The 17,907-nt window shown below is 41.1% G+C and overlaps 1 protein-coding gene across 2 annotated transcripts in view; it reads right to left on the bottom strand.

The window, feature by feature from the left end:
• Positions 1-17,693, bottom strand: part of CROT (carnitine O-octanoyltransferase) — a 49,448-nt gene extending 31,755 nt beyond the window's left edge. Inside the window, exons 1-6 of one of the 2 annotated variants that reach the window (XM_037129259.2) lie at positions 17,582-17,693; positions 14,851-14,924; positions 10,468-10,603; positions 5,436-5,563; positions 3,519-3,700; positions 3,232-3,356 (exon numbers count right to left, since the gene is read on the bottom strand). In XM_037129259.2, coding sequence (XP_036985154.2) covers positions 3,232-3,356; positions 3,519-3,700; positions 5,436-5,563; positions 10,468-10,582 — 550 coding nt within the window. In that variant the 5' untranslated portion in view covers positions 10,583-10,603; positions 14,851-14,924; positions 17,582-17,693. The remainder of the gene's footprint in view (positions 1-3,231; positions 3,357-3,518; positions 3,701-5,435; positions 5,564-10,467; positions 10,604-14,850; positions 14,925-17,581) is intronic. The other variant, XM_037129257.2, reaches the window with a different exon arrangement.
• Between the last annotated feature and the right edge of the window lie 214 nt (positions 17,694-17,907).

Genomic DNA, 17,907 nt, shown 5'->3' with positions numbered 1-17,907 from the left:
AGTGGGAGAGCAATGACACAATTTCATTAATACTTTAAGAAGGTCGCTCCAGCTGCTATATGGAGAAGAGATTTTACGAGAAAAGAGACTACACAGCAAGGTCAGTGAGGAAGTAACTGTAGTCGGGAAGAAAATGGCCTAAGCAGAAGGTCATGGGGGCTTTGACTAGGGTGTGACACTTGAAGGTGAGAAGGGGTCACTTTTTTTCTTCTAAGAGGAAGATGTTACAAATTGGAACAATCCAGTAAGAAGGTAAAACTGGTAACACAGCACAGAGAGAAAGGATAATCCAGAAGCAAGGTCCTTGATTAGGCAAAAGGAGGAGGGCCTAGTGCACCACGCGGGAGCATCCTGAGGAGTCAGAACAGTTCACCCATTTCTCAAAAGGGAAGGCAAAACATATGACTGCATTACTGTAATACAAGGGGGTTGTAGGATGGGAAAATACTTAAGTGAGTATATTTGCTGTGACTGCTGTAGCCAATTTCACTAACTCAGTAATTTATCACTAACAACACAAATTTACTACTTTACAGGTCTGGGGAGAGAAGACTGAAATGGTCTTACTGAGCTAAAATGCCCTTTGAACAAGCCAAGTTTATGATGCCTAGGGGGTTGCGCCGCAACGCACACACAAACACAGCAACAATGACGACAACGAACTGAACGAAATAAAAAAATAAAATGCCAAAAAACTGGGCTGGATCATCTTATTCAACTATTTGGAGAGGTCTTCCCTGACTTTTGGATCTAAAACACCCACCCAGACTCATGCTGTTGGAATTCTCTGTATGGTATTTGTCACTAACTCTGATATTTTTCATCTACTCATTATCTCAGCTTTGTCCCTATCCACACCTCTTCACACAGCCGGAAGTTCAAGAATATACTAACCGTGACAGCTTATGCCAACTGTAGCAGGAGGCACATTGCTAAATTAATTAATACCCCCTTTACATACTGTAAATTAAAGGAGTTACGTTATATCAGGACATACACGAGTTGATAAATACCGAATTCAAAACCAGGTACTGATATTACTTTTTAACTGATTAGTTCTAATTTATCTCTTTTTGCTACTGTTATTCTCATATCAATTTTGCCTGTTCATCTTTTTCATTCATATTTGAGCATTAAACTTTATGGCATAAATAAACAAGTTCTTTAATCCTTTTTAAAAATTCTTTCACTTGTAACATCAAGGTAAATGTGTATAGGCTTGCAGACATTATTCCCAAGCATCTAAAGAGGTTTACAAAGAGGAGATAAGTTGTACATGAAAATGAACTCATAGCTCTCACACTATAAGCAAAGTTGGGTACAGAAATTTTACTTTTTTTTTTGCATCATTTTAAAGATTTTATTCATTTATCTTTAGAGGGGAAGGAAAGGAGAGAGAGAAAGAAATATCAATGTATGGTTGCCTCTCATGTGTCCCCTGCTGGGAACTGGCCTGTAACTCAGACACGTGCCCTGACTGGGAATCGAACCATGGTTGTTTGGTTCACAGGCCTGAGCTTAATCCACTGAGCTACACCAGCCAGGACTAGAAATTTTACTTTTAAATGAAATTTTATGTAAGAAAGATATCCACTCATACATTCTGCAATAATTATAATATATGTCATTAAATTTATAAAAAATAAAAAGTCTTGAAGTAATGAAACTAGCAATTACTACCACAGAATTTTCCATTTCAATATATGCTAAGACACCAAGGAGCAACTGTCATTAAACTAATAGTAAAAACTTTACAAAGACTTTGATGAGTCAGTCTGAACTCACGTGGCTTAAAGAAGATTGATCCCCACGTTCTCACCTCATACAACAAGAAAGTACCTTCGCAATGAAAGGGGCCTAATGACAACATAGGAGCAAACACTCAAAAAGAGACTTCAGATAAGAAGTAACAGAGGCAGGCTACTAAGATGCTAGGAAAATTCCTGGGCAAGTGGAATGGGGAAATTGAGACAAGATAATTAAACAAGGCCAAACAATTTGAAGAACTTAAAGCCAGCCAGTGAATCATAAGACCTCATCTTCCCTAACCAAGGACACTTGAGAGCAAATGGTTTGTATCTCCCCTCCCTAATCAGAGAAAACACAGCTTCAATCACTTTGGTCAGGGAGGCAGAGAACGGAGAACCAATTAATGCCACTGGTGCCAGCCAGACTCAAGGGCAGATGAAGTCCGGGGAACAAATAAAAACCGGTTTAGAGCCAGAGAGACCCAAGATAAAAGTAAAACAGTATAGCAGACCAAACAATAATCCCAAACTCCCGTATATGCTCATTTTGATGCATCAGCATAACAAAAACACACCTAAAAAGCTGATGAATATTCTCCTAAAATCCTTCAGTAAGATTCTTGCCCGTGGGAGAGAAATAAATCTCTCAAGGTAAAAGATACCAGCATGCACTCACTCTACAGCATGCCCACGCCCTTCTTGGACATGAACTTTTTACTTCCTCCTAAACTTGAGGCGTCCCCATGAGACCTACAGCAAGGGGAGCAACAGGCAGTGGCAGCTCAACCCACCTCCAGGTCCCCCTTTTCTCTGACTTCCCAGTAAGCTAAAAGCAGCCCCCACCTTGGCTTACTTCTGTCACTGTGACCTTTACTTCCCAGTGAGCGAACAGCAGCCCCAACTTGACTTACTGCTTTCCTGTAATGTTTCTAGGGAGCCAAAACAGAGCTCCATGTAGGCTTCCTTTTATTGCTTCTTCTACCCTAAGTCCTTCCTCTGTTTCACTGTCCCCAGGTTTAGTAAAAACACTCTCAACATCACCTGGCATTGTGGAGTTGGTCCTGTCCAAAGTCAAGGCCCCGCACACTAGAAGCCAGATGGAGGCAGACCCACAAGGGGCCTGGACACTGTCCGTGACAGAATGAGGGCAGAACAGAAGGAACCCATTCACAGTCCCCAGATTTCCTAATAACTCTTCATAATCCCACTCTCCAACTAAAATTTAAATTTTTCAAATGATGCAACATAAGCATCAGGTTTGTACAGAACCACGTAAGACAAAATTTAGAAAATCCATTCCCATAAATCACTTTCAACTAATCAGGATGACTGAAAGATAAGGTTCATAGAAAGTATTTGATTAGTCGAAATCCAAAAAGAAATACTCTTGAAAATAATGTTTCGCCATGTCATAGGAACTACCACAGAACTACCCCAAATCCCAGTGCTTTTACCAAAGAAAGTACCCGCATTTTCTACGTACCAGTCCTAAAATAATTCCTAACTGAATCTCTCTTAATTCCTGGAATCTTGCAGGTAGAAAACAGCATTCTGAATTGATTCATATCTAAAGGAGTATTTCCAACTTTATTAACAGGCACTTTTTCTCTATTAAAACAAAAGAAAAGTATTTTGATTAAGAAATCCTTATAAAACTTACACCAAATAGTCGCAGCTGTAATATTCATTCCTAAATAAGTAAATAAATCTCAGCTTTTGCTACTCGAGACTTTGGTAAATTTCATACCAGATTCGCATAAGTAGCCTTACTTTCTTAGTAGCTGCCAGTAGTTCAAGTTATGCCAAAGACTTATACTTCCTCTTTCCAGCTGTGTGCCTTCCTTGGGAGGCCAGTAGTGCTCAAAATGGGACGCGGGACCCCCGAAGTTGACGTTCAGCTGCGACGGTGTACGCACATCCAGGTAGGCCACGTTCAGCCACCACTCTTCCAGCTGAAATAAAGAACATCGGCCCAGGGCTACTGAAGATCCGGGAAAGGGTAAGAAAAAAGGTTACTGTCTATACGGTTCTTTTTCTTTAATTTCTTTTGAAACAGTAGGGTCTTAAATACTATTCAGTTTAACTACATTAATGTTTAACAAAAACATTAAACAAAAAAGCATGACCTTCACACAGGTCATGTTGGAGTCACAAATACTCAACACAGGACGGAGGTGTGTTTTCTCAGAGCACCTCGGGCACAACAGAGGGTCAGTCAATTCTTCACTTAAGAGATTTACAATTTTCCCTTTTTAAGCAAAAACTAAATACTAAATCAGAAATACAAAAACTTGGCAGTAGGTTTTTAAAAACTAGTTTAGGTTTTTCACACAGTGATGTGTGTGTCCTCCTTTCACTAGAAACACTTTAATTTCATGCACAAGTAAGCAGATCTTATCAAATTACTTGGAATTATTTTTTAAGAAATTGATGTTTTCGATTATAATCATTCAGAAAAAGATATAAATGAGCCCTGGCTGGCGTAGCTCAGTGGATTGAGCGCGGGCCTGTGAACCAGAGTATCACGGTTCAATTCCCAGTCAGGGCACATGCCTGGGTTGCAGGCCAGTTCCCAGTGGGGGACTCACGAGAGGCAACCACACATTGACATTTCTCTTCCACTCTTTCTCCTTCCCTGCCCCTCTCTCGAAAAATAAATAAATAGAATATTTAAAAAAAAAAGATATAAATGAAAAAGATACCAGCAGAACAACAACTTCTTACCTTTACCCTAATTTAATTAAAATCACTCAAGACTCAGGATTAATAAAGGAATCTGGAAGTATAAAGTTTTATTATTCCATCATAGGCATCAAAGGCTGGTGAAAAGATAAGCTAGTTTTTTTAATTTCTAAAACTAAAAGATAATCACAATCATTATTCCTAGACTAAATCCTCAAGTTGCACTACAGAAGTAGTTAAGCTAAAGAAGCCAAAGAAGGATTACTTGTGGAACACTGATATCCTGTATAATTATTATGGCAACATCTCATTTATCGGTATGAAACAGAGAATACTTATAACCGATCTCCATCTTTGCAATGGCCTTTTTTCAGATGCATTGTTTAAACATTTGTCACCTACGTGACGCATCTATTTTACTAGTGTTTCAGGATTTTTTAGGCAATTAATACTTTAACAAAATGTTTCTCTAAAGCTTGGTCTACAAATCACCTGCATTAGAACCACATGGAGTAATTGTTAAAATAAGGATTTCTGGGCCCCACTCCAGAGATACTGAATCAGAATTATTTGTCCCAGGAAATCTGCATTTTAATAAGTTTTCCAACTCACAACACTCAAAACTCTACAGAGTTCAGTGATTCCTTCATTCTTTTTTTTTAAAGACTTTATGTTTTTTTAAAGATTTTATTTATTTTTAGAGGGGAAGGGAAGGAGAGAAGGAGAGAAATATCAATGTGTGGTTGCCTCTCGTGAGTCCCCTGCTGGAAACTGGCCTGCAACTCAGGCATGTGCCCTGACTGGGAATCGAACCGCGATCATGTGGTTCGCAGGCACACGCTCAATCCACTGAACTACACCAGCTAGGGCTGACTCCTTAATTCTTTTGAATGACCACATTGACTGCAAGAATTTTTACAGTAATAATTAAAAAATAAAGTTATTTACATTTTTACTTTTTAAGCATCACCAATTTTCTGTTCTTAAGTATAATAACATAAATACCCAATTTCTTTTTCCTTTTGCCCTTTCAAGCAATTTCTGGTGCAGTTTCTCTCCAATGCCATTTTGAAATTTTTGGACAATTTCTTCAGTTTTCTTATATTCTTCTTCATTTGCAACAAACGGCTTTACTATAAAGAAAAAATATGCATATATGCATTAAAGTACTTGCACATCAAGTACCACAAAGTCACCTCAATTATTATTACACAAATCCAGAGACTTGGTTATGTAAAATAATTATGCATATATTAATTATCACTGCCATCCAATAAATTAGAATTTACAACCTGAAAATATCTCAAAAGTAACAATACAAAATACTGTAAAAAAAAATACAACTGGAAATTATGTAATCTAATAACCATTTTCTAAGAAATTATTTTAAAATCACTCTGGATGCTGATGACTAAAGTGACAGAGACGGGACTACTGCATAGCTATCAGTCCAGTAGGAGAGTAAATGCTATTTAGCCCTGAACAGTGAATCAGCGTCTTTCCACCGGTGTTCAAGCAGAGCTGTGAGCATTCTGTGTGTAAATGCAACATGCCAGTGCAAAGCCTGCTCAGAGCAGTGTTGGTTTGGGTTTCCTTCAAAAAGAGAGGAAAGCAAAGAAAGGAAACAAAGAATCAAAGAATGGAAACAAAAAAAGGGGAGAGAGGGAGGGAAGGAGGGAAGGAAGGAGGGAGGGAGGGAGGGAAGGAGAGAAAAAAAAAGAAAGGATACAGAGTTCTTAGTCCATCGAAATCAAGAAACCAAGTGCTTTGAAAATTAAGCTATAAAATACATTTTAGAAATCTTAGGGCACTATTATCTTCCTTTTGTTGTAGTTTGCCTCTTTAAAATCTTGTCTTAAAATCAATTTAACTATCAGTATTCATAAAGTATATAAGTGAATAATCAAAAACAGTGATTAACCAGTGAATTTTTTTTTAAATATTTTATTTATTTACCTTTAGAGGGAAAGGGAAGGAGAGAGGGAGAGAAACATCAATGTGTGGTTGCCTCTCATGTGTCCCCTGCTGGGAACTGGCCTGCAGGGAACCGGTCTGCAACCCAGGAATGTGCCCTGACTGGGAATCGAACCGCGATTGTCAACCAGTGAATTTTTTTAAAAAATACTATAATTCCCAGATGAAAGTAGATGAGAAAAAAGAGATAAAGAACTTTAAAAAATTAAAAAACAGAGGGCTTCCACTTCAATTAAGAAAACTAAATACAGTGGAACCTTGGCTGTTGAACTTAATTTGTCCAGAAGCCTATTGGAGAAGCCGTTTGTTAGAAAACAGAATCACAGTCTCCCTCGAGCATTCTCTCCTTTGTCACCTAAGAGACACCTGACTGATCATACAGGTACCAGCATGACAGGTTGTTGGACTAAGAACCAAAGCTTTGTTTGACAACTGAGACAATTTTTCCTCAAACAACTTGGCCGAGAACCTAAATGTCCAAGAATCAAGGTTTGACTGTACATAGATTTACCTCCACAAATTCTAGAAACTCGCTAAAATGACAGTAATTAAAAAGGTATAAATCCATAAGGACAAAAGATAAAAAAGAGAGAACAGCAGACAGATTAAACTAACATTTTACTAATTATAAAACACATGGGAAAATGGCAACTGGCTTTGTAGAATGGAGCAGGTATCAAAAGCCTGGAGAGTAGAAGGTCATGAGAGAGTTAGGTGCAAACCAAAAAGCAAGCCAATTCCTATAGTATAATCCCAGAAAGGTTCAAGAATTCAAGATGCACGGACTTCCAAAAGCAGGGGGCAAAGTGAGACCGAAAACAGGAGGCTTGCTTGCAAGTCTCTGGAAGCGGCAATCGCTCCATCCACACTCGCCTCTGTACAGAAAGCCAGGCAATTTCCTCCCAGTGCCAGTAGAAATGTGGTTTACTCTCAGGAAAAGCTGAACCAGGCAGGCAGGATACATGGATTCTAGCTCAAAGTGAAAAAAAGAGGACTGGATTACAATGAAAGCCTATACTCAGAACAATGAGTCCTCCAGCCCCCTCCCCCAACTAAAACACGGGAAGTCAGGCTTATGCCTTCTAAACAAATGGTAAGATTCTTCCTTGACTAGAGTGGTAAGTATAAGAGAAAGGACTTCTGGTGTTTGAGTATGATGTAACAGAACTGCTGGGTCTCTGTCCTGCTACCCTAGAAGGCTCCTTCTAAGGCTCGCTAGCCACACAGCCCCACCCATGAACACAGAACTCCTAAGGACTGCCAAATCCTTGAGGGAAGCCTCTCACGGGAGAGTCAGAAAGCAGAACTAACAAAGGATTGGTAATATTAAACAGTGAACAGACCAAAAAGGGGAAGGCGTTAATAATAAATATCCACCCCAATCTTCAAGAAAAGAGATGCTGAGGAGTAGAGTAAGTCCTTGGCAGGCCCACTGCTCTAACTTCCACACACCTAAAGTGACGCTCTAGGTGTGCAACAAAGGCTGTGCCTTTGAGGAAAAGCCGGATATTCAAGCTGGATTCAGAGAAGGAAGGGGCCCTCGAACTGCAAGCACTTGTTGGATGCTGGAGTGCTCCAATGGATCCCAGTCTGCTCCAGTGGATTTACAGACTACAGTAAAGCCTTTCACTGCATCAAGCATGAAGAGCTACTGGTTGCTGTAAAAGGAATGGATGTGCCTCAGCTTTTGACCACCCTGATGTGTAACCTGTATTGTGGACAGCAAGCCACTGTCAGGACAGAATAAGGAAAGACTGAACAGTTTCCTAGAAGCAAAGGTGTCAGATAAGGACACATTTTATTTCCCTACTTGTTTAACATGTACACAAAACATAGCATATGAAAAACTGGACGAGAATCAAAGGGAGGTGGAGTGAAAAGTGGTGAAAGAACTATCAATAATCTAAGATACTCAGAGGGCACCATCTTACTGGCAGAAAGCTGCAATGGTCTGAAATGACTTCTGACAAAAGTGAAAGAATAAAGTGCCAAAGCAGGGCTGCATTTGAACATCAAGACAAAACTCATGACTACAGAAGAAATACACAACTTTAACACAGACAATGAAGATAATGACACTGTTAAGATTTTGCTTACTTTGATTCAGTCATCAATTCAAACAGAGACTGCAGCCTTCAAGAGAAGGCTGAGACTTGAAAGGGCAGCAGGGGAAAAATTAGAAAGGATCACCAAGGCAAAGGTGGGCTGTTGGAGACCAAAGCTCAGGTCATCCATACCTATGTATTTTCAATGACTATTTACAGATGCATGCGCTGAACAGTGAAGAAGGCTCTTAGGAAAAAAGTGATTCATTTGAAACATGTTGTTGGAGGAGAGCTCTATGGATACCCTGGACCACCGGAAAGACAAACAAGTGTGTCCTAGCATTTGCCCAAAATATGACTGGAGGCAAAAAGACAAAACTGTAGCTGTCCTACCATGGTCATATCATGAAAAGGCAGGGTTCTTTGGCAAAGACAATAAAACTGGGTACATAGAAGACAACAGAAAAAGAGGAAGACCAGGTGGATCAATCATATAAGAGAAGCCATAGGTATGAGTCTGTAGCAGGTGAGTAGGGTTGAGGACAGGACATTGGGGACATCGCTCATTTATAGAGTCGCCAGGAGCAAAAGCTGACTCAACAGCAATTAACACACTAATAACTTAAGGAAAACATTTTTAAATGAAAAGCTTAGCCCAGAAGGACCCAGATCCAAGTAACAGGGGTTCCAGAAAGACAGAGCAAAGAACTGAGGAGAAAACTATCAAATATTTCAAAAATTTCCTAGAACTAAAGACCATGACTTTTTATACTAAAAGAACCCACTGGGTATTCAGAGACAAAAATTTAAAAAACTAGGAGACATCATTGAGAAATTCAGAATGGTAGGGATAAAAAAAGGGGGCTTCAAACACACTCAGAGAATTAAAAACTCATAAAGGACTGAACATCAGAACAGCATCAGACTTCTTAAGAGAAACAAACAGCGCCTTCAAAACTCTTTAAAAATATAATTTCCAACCCAGAATTCTACAGTCAGCCTAACAATCAAGTATGAAGGTAGATTAAATATTTTTTAGGTCCTTCATTATTTTCCTCCCAGATACCCTTTCTCAAGTGGCTACTGAAGACATACTGCACTAAAATATGGGAAGACAAAGAGAAAAAAAGAGGGAGACCGACTCCAGGAACCATGGAATCCAACACTGGAGAGGGGAAGCGAACGGCCAGGACGATGACCAAAGGCAGGCCCCAGATTGGGCCTGGAGGGTAGAGGGTGCCAGGAGGGATGCCTCCGAGGAGAAATGAAACTAAGAATATCTTATTACTGCATATAGTCAGGGATCCTCAGTGCACTCAAGTGTTCGAGAATGAATTAAGTTGTGACGACAAAGCAAACTCAGCAAATGAAAAACGGGGGGAAATGCAGCAAGAAGGTAATCAAAGTGTACCAACTGGTTCTGTTATGAATAACTGCAAAACCATAAACCGTAAATGATTAGGTACATTAATTCCGTAAAGACTGAGTTATAGCAGGTGGAACCTTAAGTTAAATCAGGTAAATACAAATTAATTCTCACATGGCGGTTGGTACAACGACATTGAGAGAATGAGAGGGGAATGTGGATGCGTTGGACTGGACATATCCGGGCAGGGGGATGTTAGGGAGTAAGAGAGCTAAATCCACATATTTTAGGAGCCAATTCATAACATCAACAACCGAAAAATCTAAGAAATAATGAGATATTTAGTTTAAGTAGTTTAAGCCTGGAGATAACATAAGAAACCGGTAAATTATTTGAAAGTGCTTGCTGGAGAGAGTAGGATTTGCGGGGCACGGGCGGTGAGGCGGAGAACTGCTACTTTTTATTGTAAGCCTAATAGTAATATCTGGCTTTTTAAACTTACATGGAAAAATTAGGAGAAAATTTTGGACATTTAAGGATATTTAATTATCATGAGCCTGAAAGAAAAAGCAATTAGACCCTCATGAACCTCTAATAATTTCATAGTGCTTTAAGTTGCTAACAGTAGTTACACGAAAGATTGCAAACATACCTGATTCAAGGTATTTTTTTAACGATTCTTCGAGTGAAGGAACAGGAAGCGATGGAAGAGAATCCTGGTACTGAAATGTTCGTTCTTCAGTTGACTTAGCCAATTGATTTTCCATGATGCAATCACAATAGAAAAACTAAAGACAAAAAAAGGCCTCAGAACTTCAATCTCATAAATATTCTTACATGGGGTAGGTCCAACTCACAAAATCAATATTTAGGGACCACAGTATATTCAGGACTTGGTCCTAGCCCTTAATAAACATTTTCATGAACTTGTCGAGAACCAACTTAAAAAAAATTGTAGACTGATGGGAAGCAGAGTTTGCCACCCCAAAACATGCCTTTTGGGGGATACTGATTATTTTAAGCTCATTATTTTTAAGAAAGAAGATTTAGGGAAAACTTAGACCTGCCTTCAAACAGCCTGAAAACATTCAGACAGAAAACCTGCTCCAGGAAGGGAGCGACTGGTAACTACAGTTAAGTATGAACTCAGTGTGAACAGAGGGAGGAATCTGGCAGGGCATTTGCTGTAGTTCGCTCAGTGTCGCACAGTGAAAGGAATGCAACGATGACCCCGAAAACATTTATTTACCAAACATTTGCTTTTCACTCTCCACGTGAATTGCTTCCCTGCCCTTTGTAGTCCCAGAGCCCAACCTCCCACCTCTTGGCTGAAGATGGCACTTAAGCCGTAAACTGCCAGATCTCTCCGGGGTGGGGGTCGGGGGCCCATATTCTTACAGAACCTCCGTAAGTATTACATAATGAATTTGGCTATTTTCTCCTGTTACTCTGTCTCACATCAATTTGATTATTAGGCCAACCACAAGAATCTAGAAGAGTAGAAGGAAAAGTATTTTTCCTCCCCACAACTCAAGGTACTAGAAGTCAAGGCGTGATCAGTGGGACCAGGATAATGATCAGTTACTGAGCACCTACTATTTGCCAAATACTGTAGTACATGTTACAGAAAATGTGTTATCTCCCTAATTTTCATATTATCTCTGAAAGGTGGCATTCAGTGCCATTTTACAAATGAAGAAACCAAAACTCAGATTTAGTAGTTACTTGCCTAAGACCAAGGCAAGTTATTCTATTACAGAATAAACAAAATCACAGGAGAAGCTGCTACTACCTAATGGTGCGGATGGTGTAGGGCCTATATGAATGGTTTCAAGAGTCCCAAAGCAATCTTGGATGTTTTCCACAATATGTATTAATTTTCATCAGAAAATTAAATTAACTCAAAATGTGAATGAGGTATACAAGTGCTAAATGAAAAATGAGATTTCTCAAAAAAAGCCTTTTAAAACTAAATTATATATTAAAATAGCAATTGAGGACGTCCAGCCAAGATGGAGGCATAGGTGGAAATACTGTACCTCCTTGCACAACCACATTTAGGACAACAAAGATTTAAAAACAAAAACACAACCAAAACAGACAGAAAACTGAACCGAAGTCCAACAACAACAAACCATTCATCCAGACCAGTAAGAAAGGCGGAGCTGGCAGCCAGCAGATAGGGGTCCCTGCAGGAAAAGGAGGTGGTTAGCAGACCCAGGCGGGCCCAGGGGTGAAACGAGCAAACCCAGTAAGGCTCAAAAGGTGGCTGGCTGACTGTGGACACACATTCGCGCACAGATAAACCAGGCAAAAATAATGGGCAGTGAGACATACTTCACAACCCAGGGCCCCAGCGATGGAAATAAAGCCTAAAAGCACTGATTGAAAAAACTTTCAGGGGTTGAGGTGTCAGGAGAGGCTCGGAGCCTCACAGAATAGTTCATTAGAGAGACCCACAGGGTCCTAGAATGTGCACAAGCCCACCAGAACCAGAAGGGCCCAGTTTGCTTGTGGGAAGCAGCAGAGGGGACCAAAATCCGATAAAGAGTGGAACAAATGCCACTGCTCCCTCTCTAACCCCACCTCCTGTCACAACCTGGCAACTGGGTAGACCCACCCTGGTGAACACCTAAGCCTTCACCCCTCATAAATAACAGGCAGGACCTGACCAAAACATTATGGCTCAAGTAGAAGAACAGCTCAAAGCCCCAGAGCCAATACTTCTAAGTGACCAAGAGATAGCCAACCAATCAAATGCACAGTTCAGAACACTGGTGATCAGGATGCTCACAGAACTGGTTGATTTTCATCGCAAATGAGATGAAAAAATGAAGGCTACACTAAGTGAAATGAAGCAAAATACACAGGGAACCAATAGTGAGGGAAAGAAAACTGGGACTCAAATCAAGGGAGTAGACCAGAAAGAAGAAAGAAACAACCAAACAGAAAAGAATAAAGAAACATGAATTCAAAAAAATGAGGAAAGTCTTAGGAACCTCCAGGACATCTTTAAACATTCCAACATCCTAATTATAGGGGTACCAGAAGGGGAAGAGCAAGAGCAACAAGAGGAACACTTGTTTGAACAAATAATAAAGGAGAGCTTCCCCAATCTGGCAAAGGAAATAGACTTCCAGGAAGTCCAGGAAGCTCAGAGAGTCCCAAAGAAGGTGGACCCAAGGAGGAACACACCAAGGCACATCATCATTACATTAGCCAAGATTAAAATGAGAGAATTCTAGAAGCAGCAGGAGATAAGGGGACAGTCACCTACAAAAGAGTTCCCATCAGACTGTCAGCTGATTTCTCAAAAGAGACCTTACAGGCAAGAAGGGGCTGGAAAGAAGTATTCCAAGTCATGAAATCCAAAGACTTCCAACCAAGATTGATCTATCCAGCAAAGCTTTCATTTAGAATGGAAGGGCAGATAAAGAGCTTCTCAGATAAGGTCAAGTTCAAGGAATTCATCATCACAAGCCCTTATTATATGAAATGTTAAAGGGACTTATCTAAGAAAAAGAAGATTAAAAAAGATGAACAGTGAAAGGACGGCAAACTCACAGTTATTAAGAACCACACCTAAAATAAAAGCAAACTAAGCGGACAGATAGATCAGGAGCAGAACCATAGAAATGGAGGGTTAGTAACAGGGGAGTGGGAGGAGGAGAAGGGGGGAGAAGGTACAGAGAATAAGTAGCATAGACTGTAAGTAGAAAATAAATGGAGGAGGGCAAGAATAGTATGGGAAAAGTAGAAGCTGAAGAACTTGTGACACATGGACATGAACTAAAGGGGGGGGATGGGGGAGGGGGGTGTGCAGGGTGGAGGGGAATGAAGGGGGGCAATGAAGAGGAGGAAATGGGACAACTGTAATGGCATAATCAATAAAATATATTTAAAAATAGCAATTGAGAAATCAAAAAACAACATTGAGTAAGAATTTTCTGTTCTTTTAAATACTACCTTTTAAAATTAATAGCAAAGACAAACAAAATGTTCCAATCATAGGTTACAAAATAAAACATTAACAAAAACAAGGGTGTGGCAGAAACTCTTTTCAGCCAATATAATTTCCCCTTGTCTCCTAATAGAATCTCAAGTTTTAGCTGGGCATACTGCTACAGAGCTGTACCTCCGATGCTCCCTTGGAGCTAAGAATGGCTCTGTGATGCATGTATCACCTCCAGGTCATCCCCTATAAAGGACTACATGTGTCCTCCCTGTGCTTTCTCTCCTTCTCACCGCCTAGCAGGTAGTCCCAACTGGAACGGCACTTTGGACCCATTCATGGAAGCCATGTACAAGAAAACAAGATACTGGGAGCTTGGTTTCCAATCATTGCAATAAAGTGAGTTATAATCGTTTTGCTGGTGGAGTATCTTGCCTTCAACTTCTAAAAGCCAAATCTGTGAAGTGCAATAAAATGAGGGATGCTTGTATCGAGGTTGTCAGAATCTTCCTACTAGCCCTGGACTCCTCCCTCTAAATATATGAAAAATAAAAACTTTTCTCTCACTCATACCACTGTATTTTGGGCTTCCTTTGTTAAGGTAGAAGAGCTGATTATTGGCCTATACCACTAATATAAAGAGACAATCCAAAAGTGAGCGACAACAAAGATCTCATACTTCCTCAGCCTCTTCTTGTCTAATGGCTTTAGTTACACTTCACTTTGACCACCCATAAACATGGCTTTAGATCTAATGGAAATGTAGATCTGGGTTCAAATACCAACTTTACCACTTTCCAAACATATGCCCCTAGGTGACTAACTTTAACTACACTTCCTTAACTAGAGAGCATAATCAAATGATCAGACAGAGTTGTTAAAGAGTTTTTCAAAAAAATGCGTGCTGAAGCACATTATAAAAATAAATTAATCTAGTAAAGATGACCATATTATGATACCTAAGCAGAATTTCTATGAATGGCTTCCATGATTCCCCACCCCCTCCCTAATTCCCAGAACCATGAACATGAGATTTTTCACTTTCATGCTTGTGATCATGTTATTTCACACAGCACAACTGACCTTAAAATAGGGAGATTATGCAGATGAGTCTAATGTAATCACTTGAGCCCTTAGGAGCAGGCAGCTTTCTCCAGCTGGAGACAGAAGAGTCAGAGATTAAAACCACAAAAGGGCCCTGGCTGGTGTAGCTCAGTGGATTGAGCACGGGCCTGAGAACCAGACAATCGCGGTTTGATTCCCAGTCAGGGCACATGCCAGGGTTGCAGGCAGGTTCCCTGCAGGCCAGTTCCCAGCAGGGGACGCACGAAAGGTGACCATACATTGATGTTTCTCTCTCTCTCTCCTTCCCTTCCCCTCTAAAGATAAATAAATAAAATCTTAAAAAAAGAAAAAAAAACCACAGAAGGTGCTGTCTGGCTTTGAAGACGCAGGTGGTCTTATGGAACTAACAGAGGCCCCAGCTGACAGCCAGTAAGGAAAGCGGGACCTCCATTCTACAACTGCACGGAAATGAATTCTGCCAACAACCTCAATGAGCCTCCTGGAGAGGTTCTCCCCCCGGAGCCCCCAGAAAAGGGCCCAGACCTACATACAGAAACCTTTATTATAGCTCTGTGAGATCCTAAGCAGAGTGTGCAGCTAAACCTACCTGGATTTCTGATCTATAGAAGCTATGAGGTAACAAATGTGGTTTTTTCATTGTTTGTAATAAATCATTATGGAAGCAATAGGCAACAAATACACATATATAGAAAAAGCAAGCTACTCTCTGTATACCTCCCTGCCATTTAACAGACTCCAATTCCATACACGGTGCAGTCTTAACTAACCCAGAGGTACACATGAAAATATGAATTATCAGATCCTTTTGCCACATCAAACGCTAACCATGTCGTCTGACAAAGTCGAGGCATGGGGACTACGACTTCACAGAAGCATGTTCTGGCCAGGTGGACGTGGCATAAGTGGATATATGGTGTTGATTCTGTTCTTGCCGTCTCTTGGTGTTCCGACATTTACTTTTTTGATAATTTGGAATCTCCTAGAAATGATGGCCATTCTCAGAGCTGATCAACAACTAGGTCAGACTGAGAACAATGCCACGTTGGCCTTTCCCCAAAATAATACCCTCTCTGGGGGCCCAGAGGAGGAGAGACCCACAATGTCCAGTGAATCCAAGGGGAAGAATATTTCCTTCCCTGACCCAGTTAAGCAGATGCAGAACAAGTTAATACTAGGTAGCAGGGAGCCAGAATTACCCAGAGCACTCCCCCATCTTAATCCCCTCTAATGAAATAGCCCCTGAATATCTAAAAGTTGTTGGAGTAACACCCCTCCTTTACCTTGAATAAAAATATATATCAATTAGACAGGCATAGAAATAAAAAAAGCTGGCCAGTTATTACAAACTAAACACTCAGAAACAGTTACTAAAGAGTCAGAGTTTATAGTACACAGAGAAAACTTTTAGACAGAGAAAATAGTTAAGTTAGACATCACAAAGGCCTTATAATAAATTTCCTAACCTCTGCTCAGTCTAGTGTATCTTTTGCCCCAAATTCTAAGACCTTTAATAAACAATAAGACATTCAAATTCTGTACATAGAGCTATTTCAAATTGTCTGATTAATGGCTCTCTTGGTCAAAACAACTTTTGTTTAATGTAACTGAAACTATGGAAATTCTTGTACTTTTCCTGGTTACCTTTGTATTGATTTTTTCTGCTTAACTGATCATGCTATATACCTGCAAATATTAATCACTACCTAAAATGAAAATATAAAAACCTGCTTATACTTGCAATAAACGGAACAGAGCTTCACTGTCCTTTGAGGGGTGATGTCGTCTGTTACCCATCCCCGATGCCTTACCCACCTTCGGGATCTCTGGACCCTGCTGCGGCTGGACCACCGCATCCTTTCAAGAAGGATTATTTGTTTTGAACCCTCGACCATAAAGATTAAATAATTCCCCCCAAAACCTATATTCTCATTAAGAAAATGATGACACTGGGTTTAATTATAATAGGCTTACTGGCAGCAATAAGTTGTAGACTCAAAGTGGGAAAGAGACTTAGGAACAGTAAGTTTTAAAACATTGATTGTCAACATACCACTACACCAGATGAACTGTTTAGGACTGCCAGGAGCCTGTTTTGAAATCACACGGCTCTGAACAAGGCTGGTGACTATGGGAAGGAAGAAACAAGCGCGGGGTTGTAGAGTGGATATAGTAACAAAAACTGGTGAAAGAAAGTGGAGAACAGACAATCTAGAAGTTGGGAGGCCCCAAGACAGTTGGGAAAGTACAGCAAACGCACGCATAAATTAGTCCATCTGCTAGAAAACTGGATGAAAATTACACTCGGTTTCAAGCAACTGCACTCCCTTTCATTAGACAGGTTCACGTGATACAATGAACCTCTCAGTGCCCCAGTCACTATCTGGTGCCGGCGCCTACACAGAGTTCAAGGCTGGGCTTCAAAGACCTGGGGCGCAGAGGGCGACGAGAGCTCCGAGACTCCTCCCACCAACCCGAGGTCAGCTGTGTACACTCAAAAGGCGGCCAAGTGAGAGAAATCTAACCAAGCATCACGTCGGACAAGCCCTGCGGCCCGATGTCTCCGACCCGGGCAGCAGGTAAGATGCCTGCTGACCCGGCTCCCTCGCGGAGTCCTGGCACCTCCGCCGTCCTGCATTATTCAACTCTGTTCTACACTGTTTAACTTTCCCCCGCCCCCAACCTTAGAAGAAGGAGGGAGCGCTGTCTCCCAGGACCAGTCCGTCCTCACCCCGCGAGCTTCGCCCACTCCGTCGCATCCGACAACCGCGCCTGCCCGCTCCCTTAAGTGTTCAGAACTAGCGAGAAAGTGGATGGAAACCTTGAGGGTCCAGCCCAACGGCCACCGGGGAGTGGGGATTGGGTGGAAAACTGCGAGGGTTCTACCCTACAGTCACCGGGGAGCCGGGATTGGGTAGGAGCCGCGAAGGTCCCTCCCCACTCTCGAAGCTAAGGGGCGGGCCGGGCCTGCGCTCTGTGGGGACCCGGCCCCACCTCCGGCAGGCATCCTGGGTTTGGGGCTGGGCCCTGGTCTGCGGGCCTGGGAATGGTTCGGTG

Source organism: Artibeus jamaicensis, unplaced genomic scaffold, assembly GCF_021234435.1.
Source record: "Artibeus jamaicensis isolate MK-2021 breed Jamaican fruit bat unplaced genomic scaffold, CSHL_Jam_final contig_787, whole genome shotgun sequence".
Lineage (NCBI taxonomy): Eukaryota > Metazoa > Chordata > Mammalia > Chiroptera > Phyllostomidae > Artibeus > Artibeus jamaicensis.
This window is presented reverse-complemented; position numbering and strand designations above follow the sequence as displayed.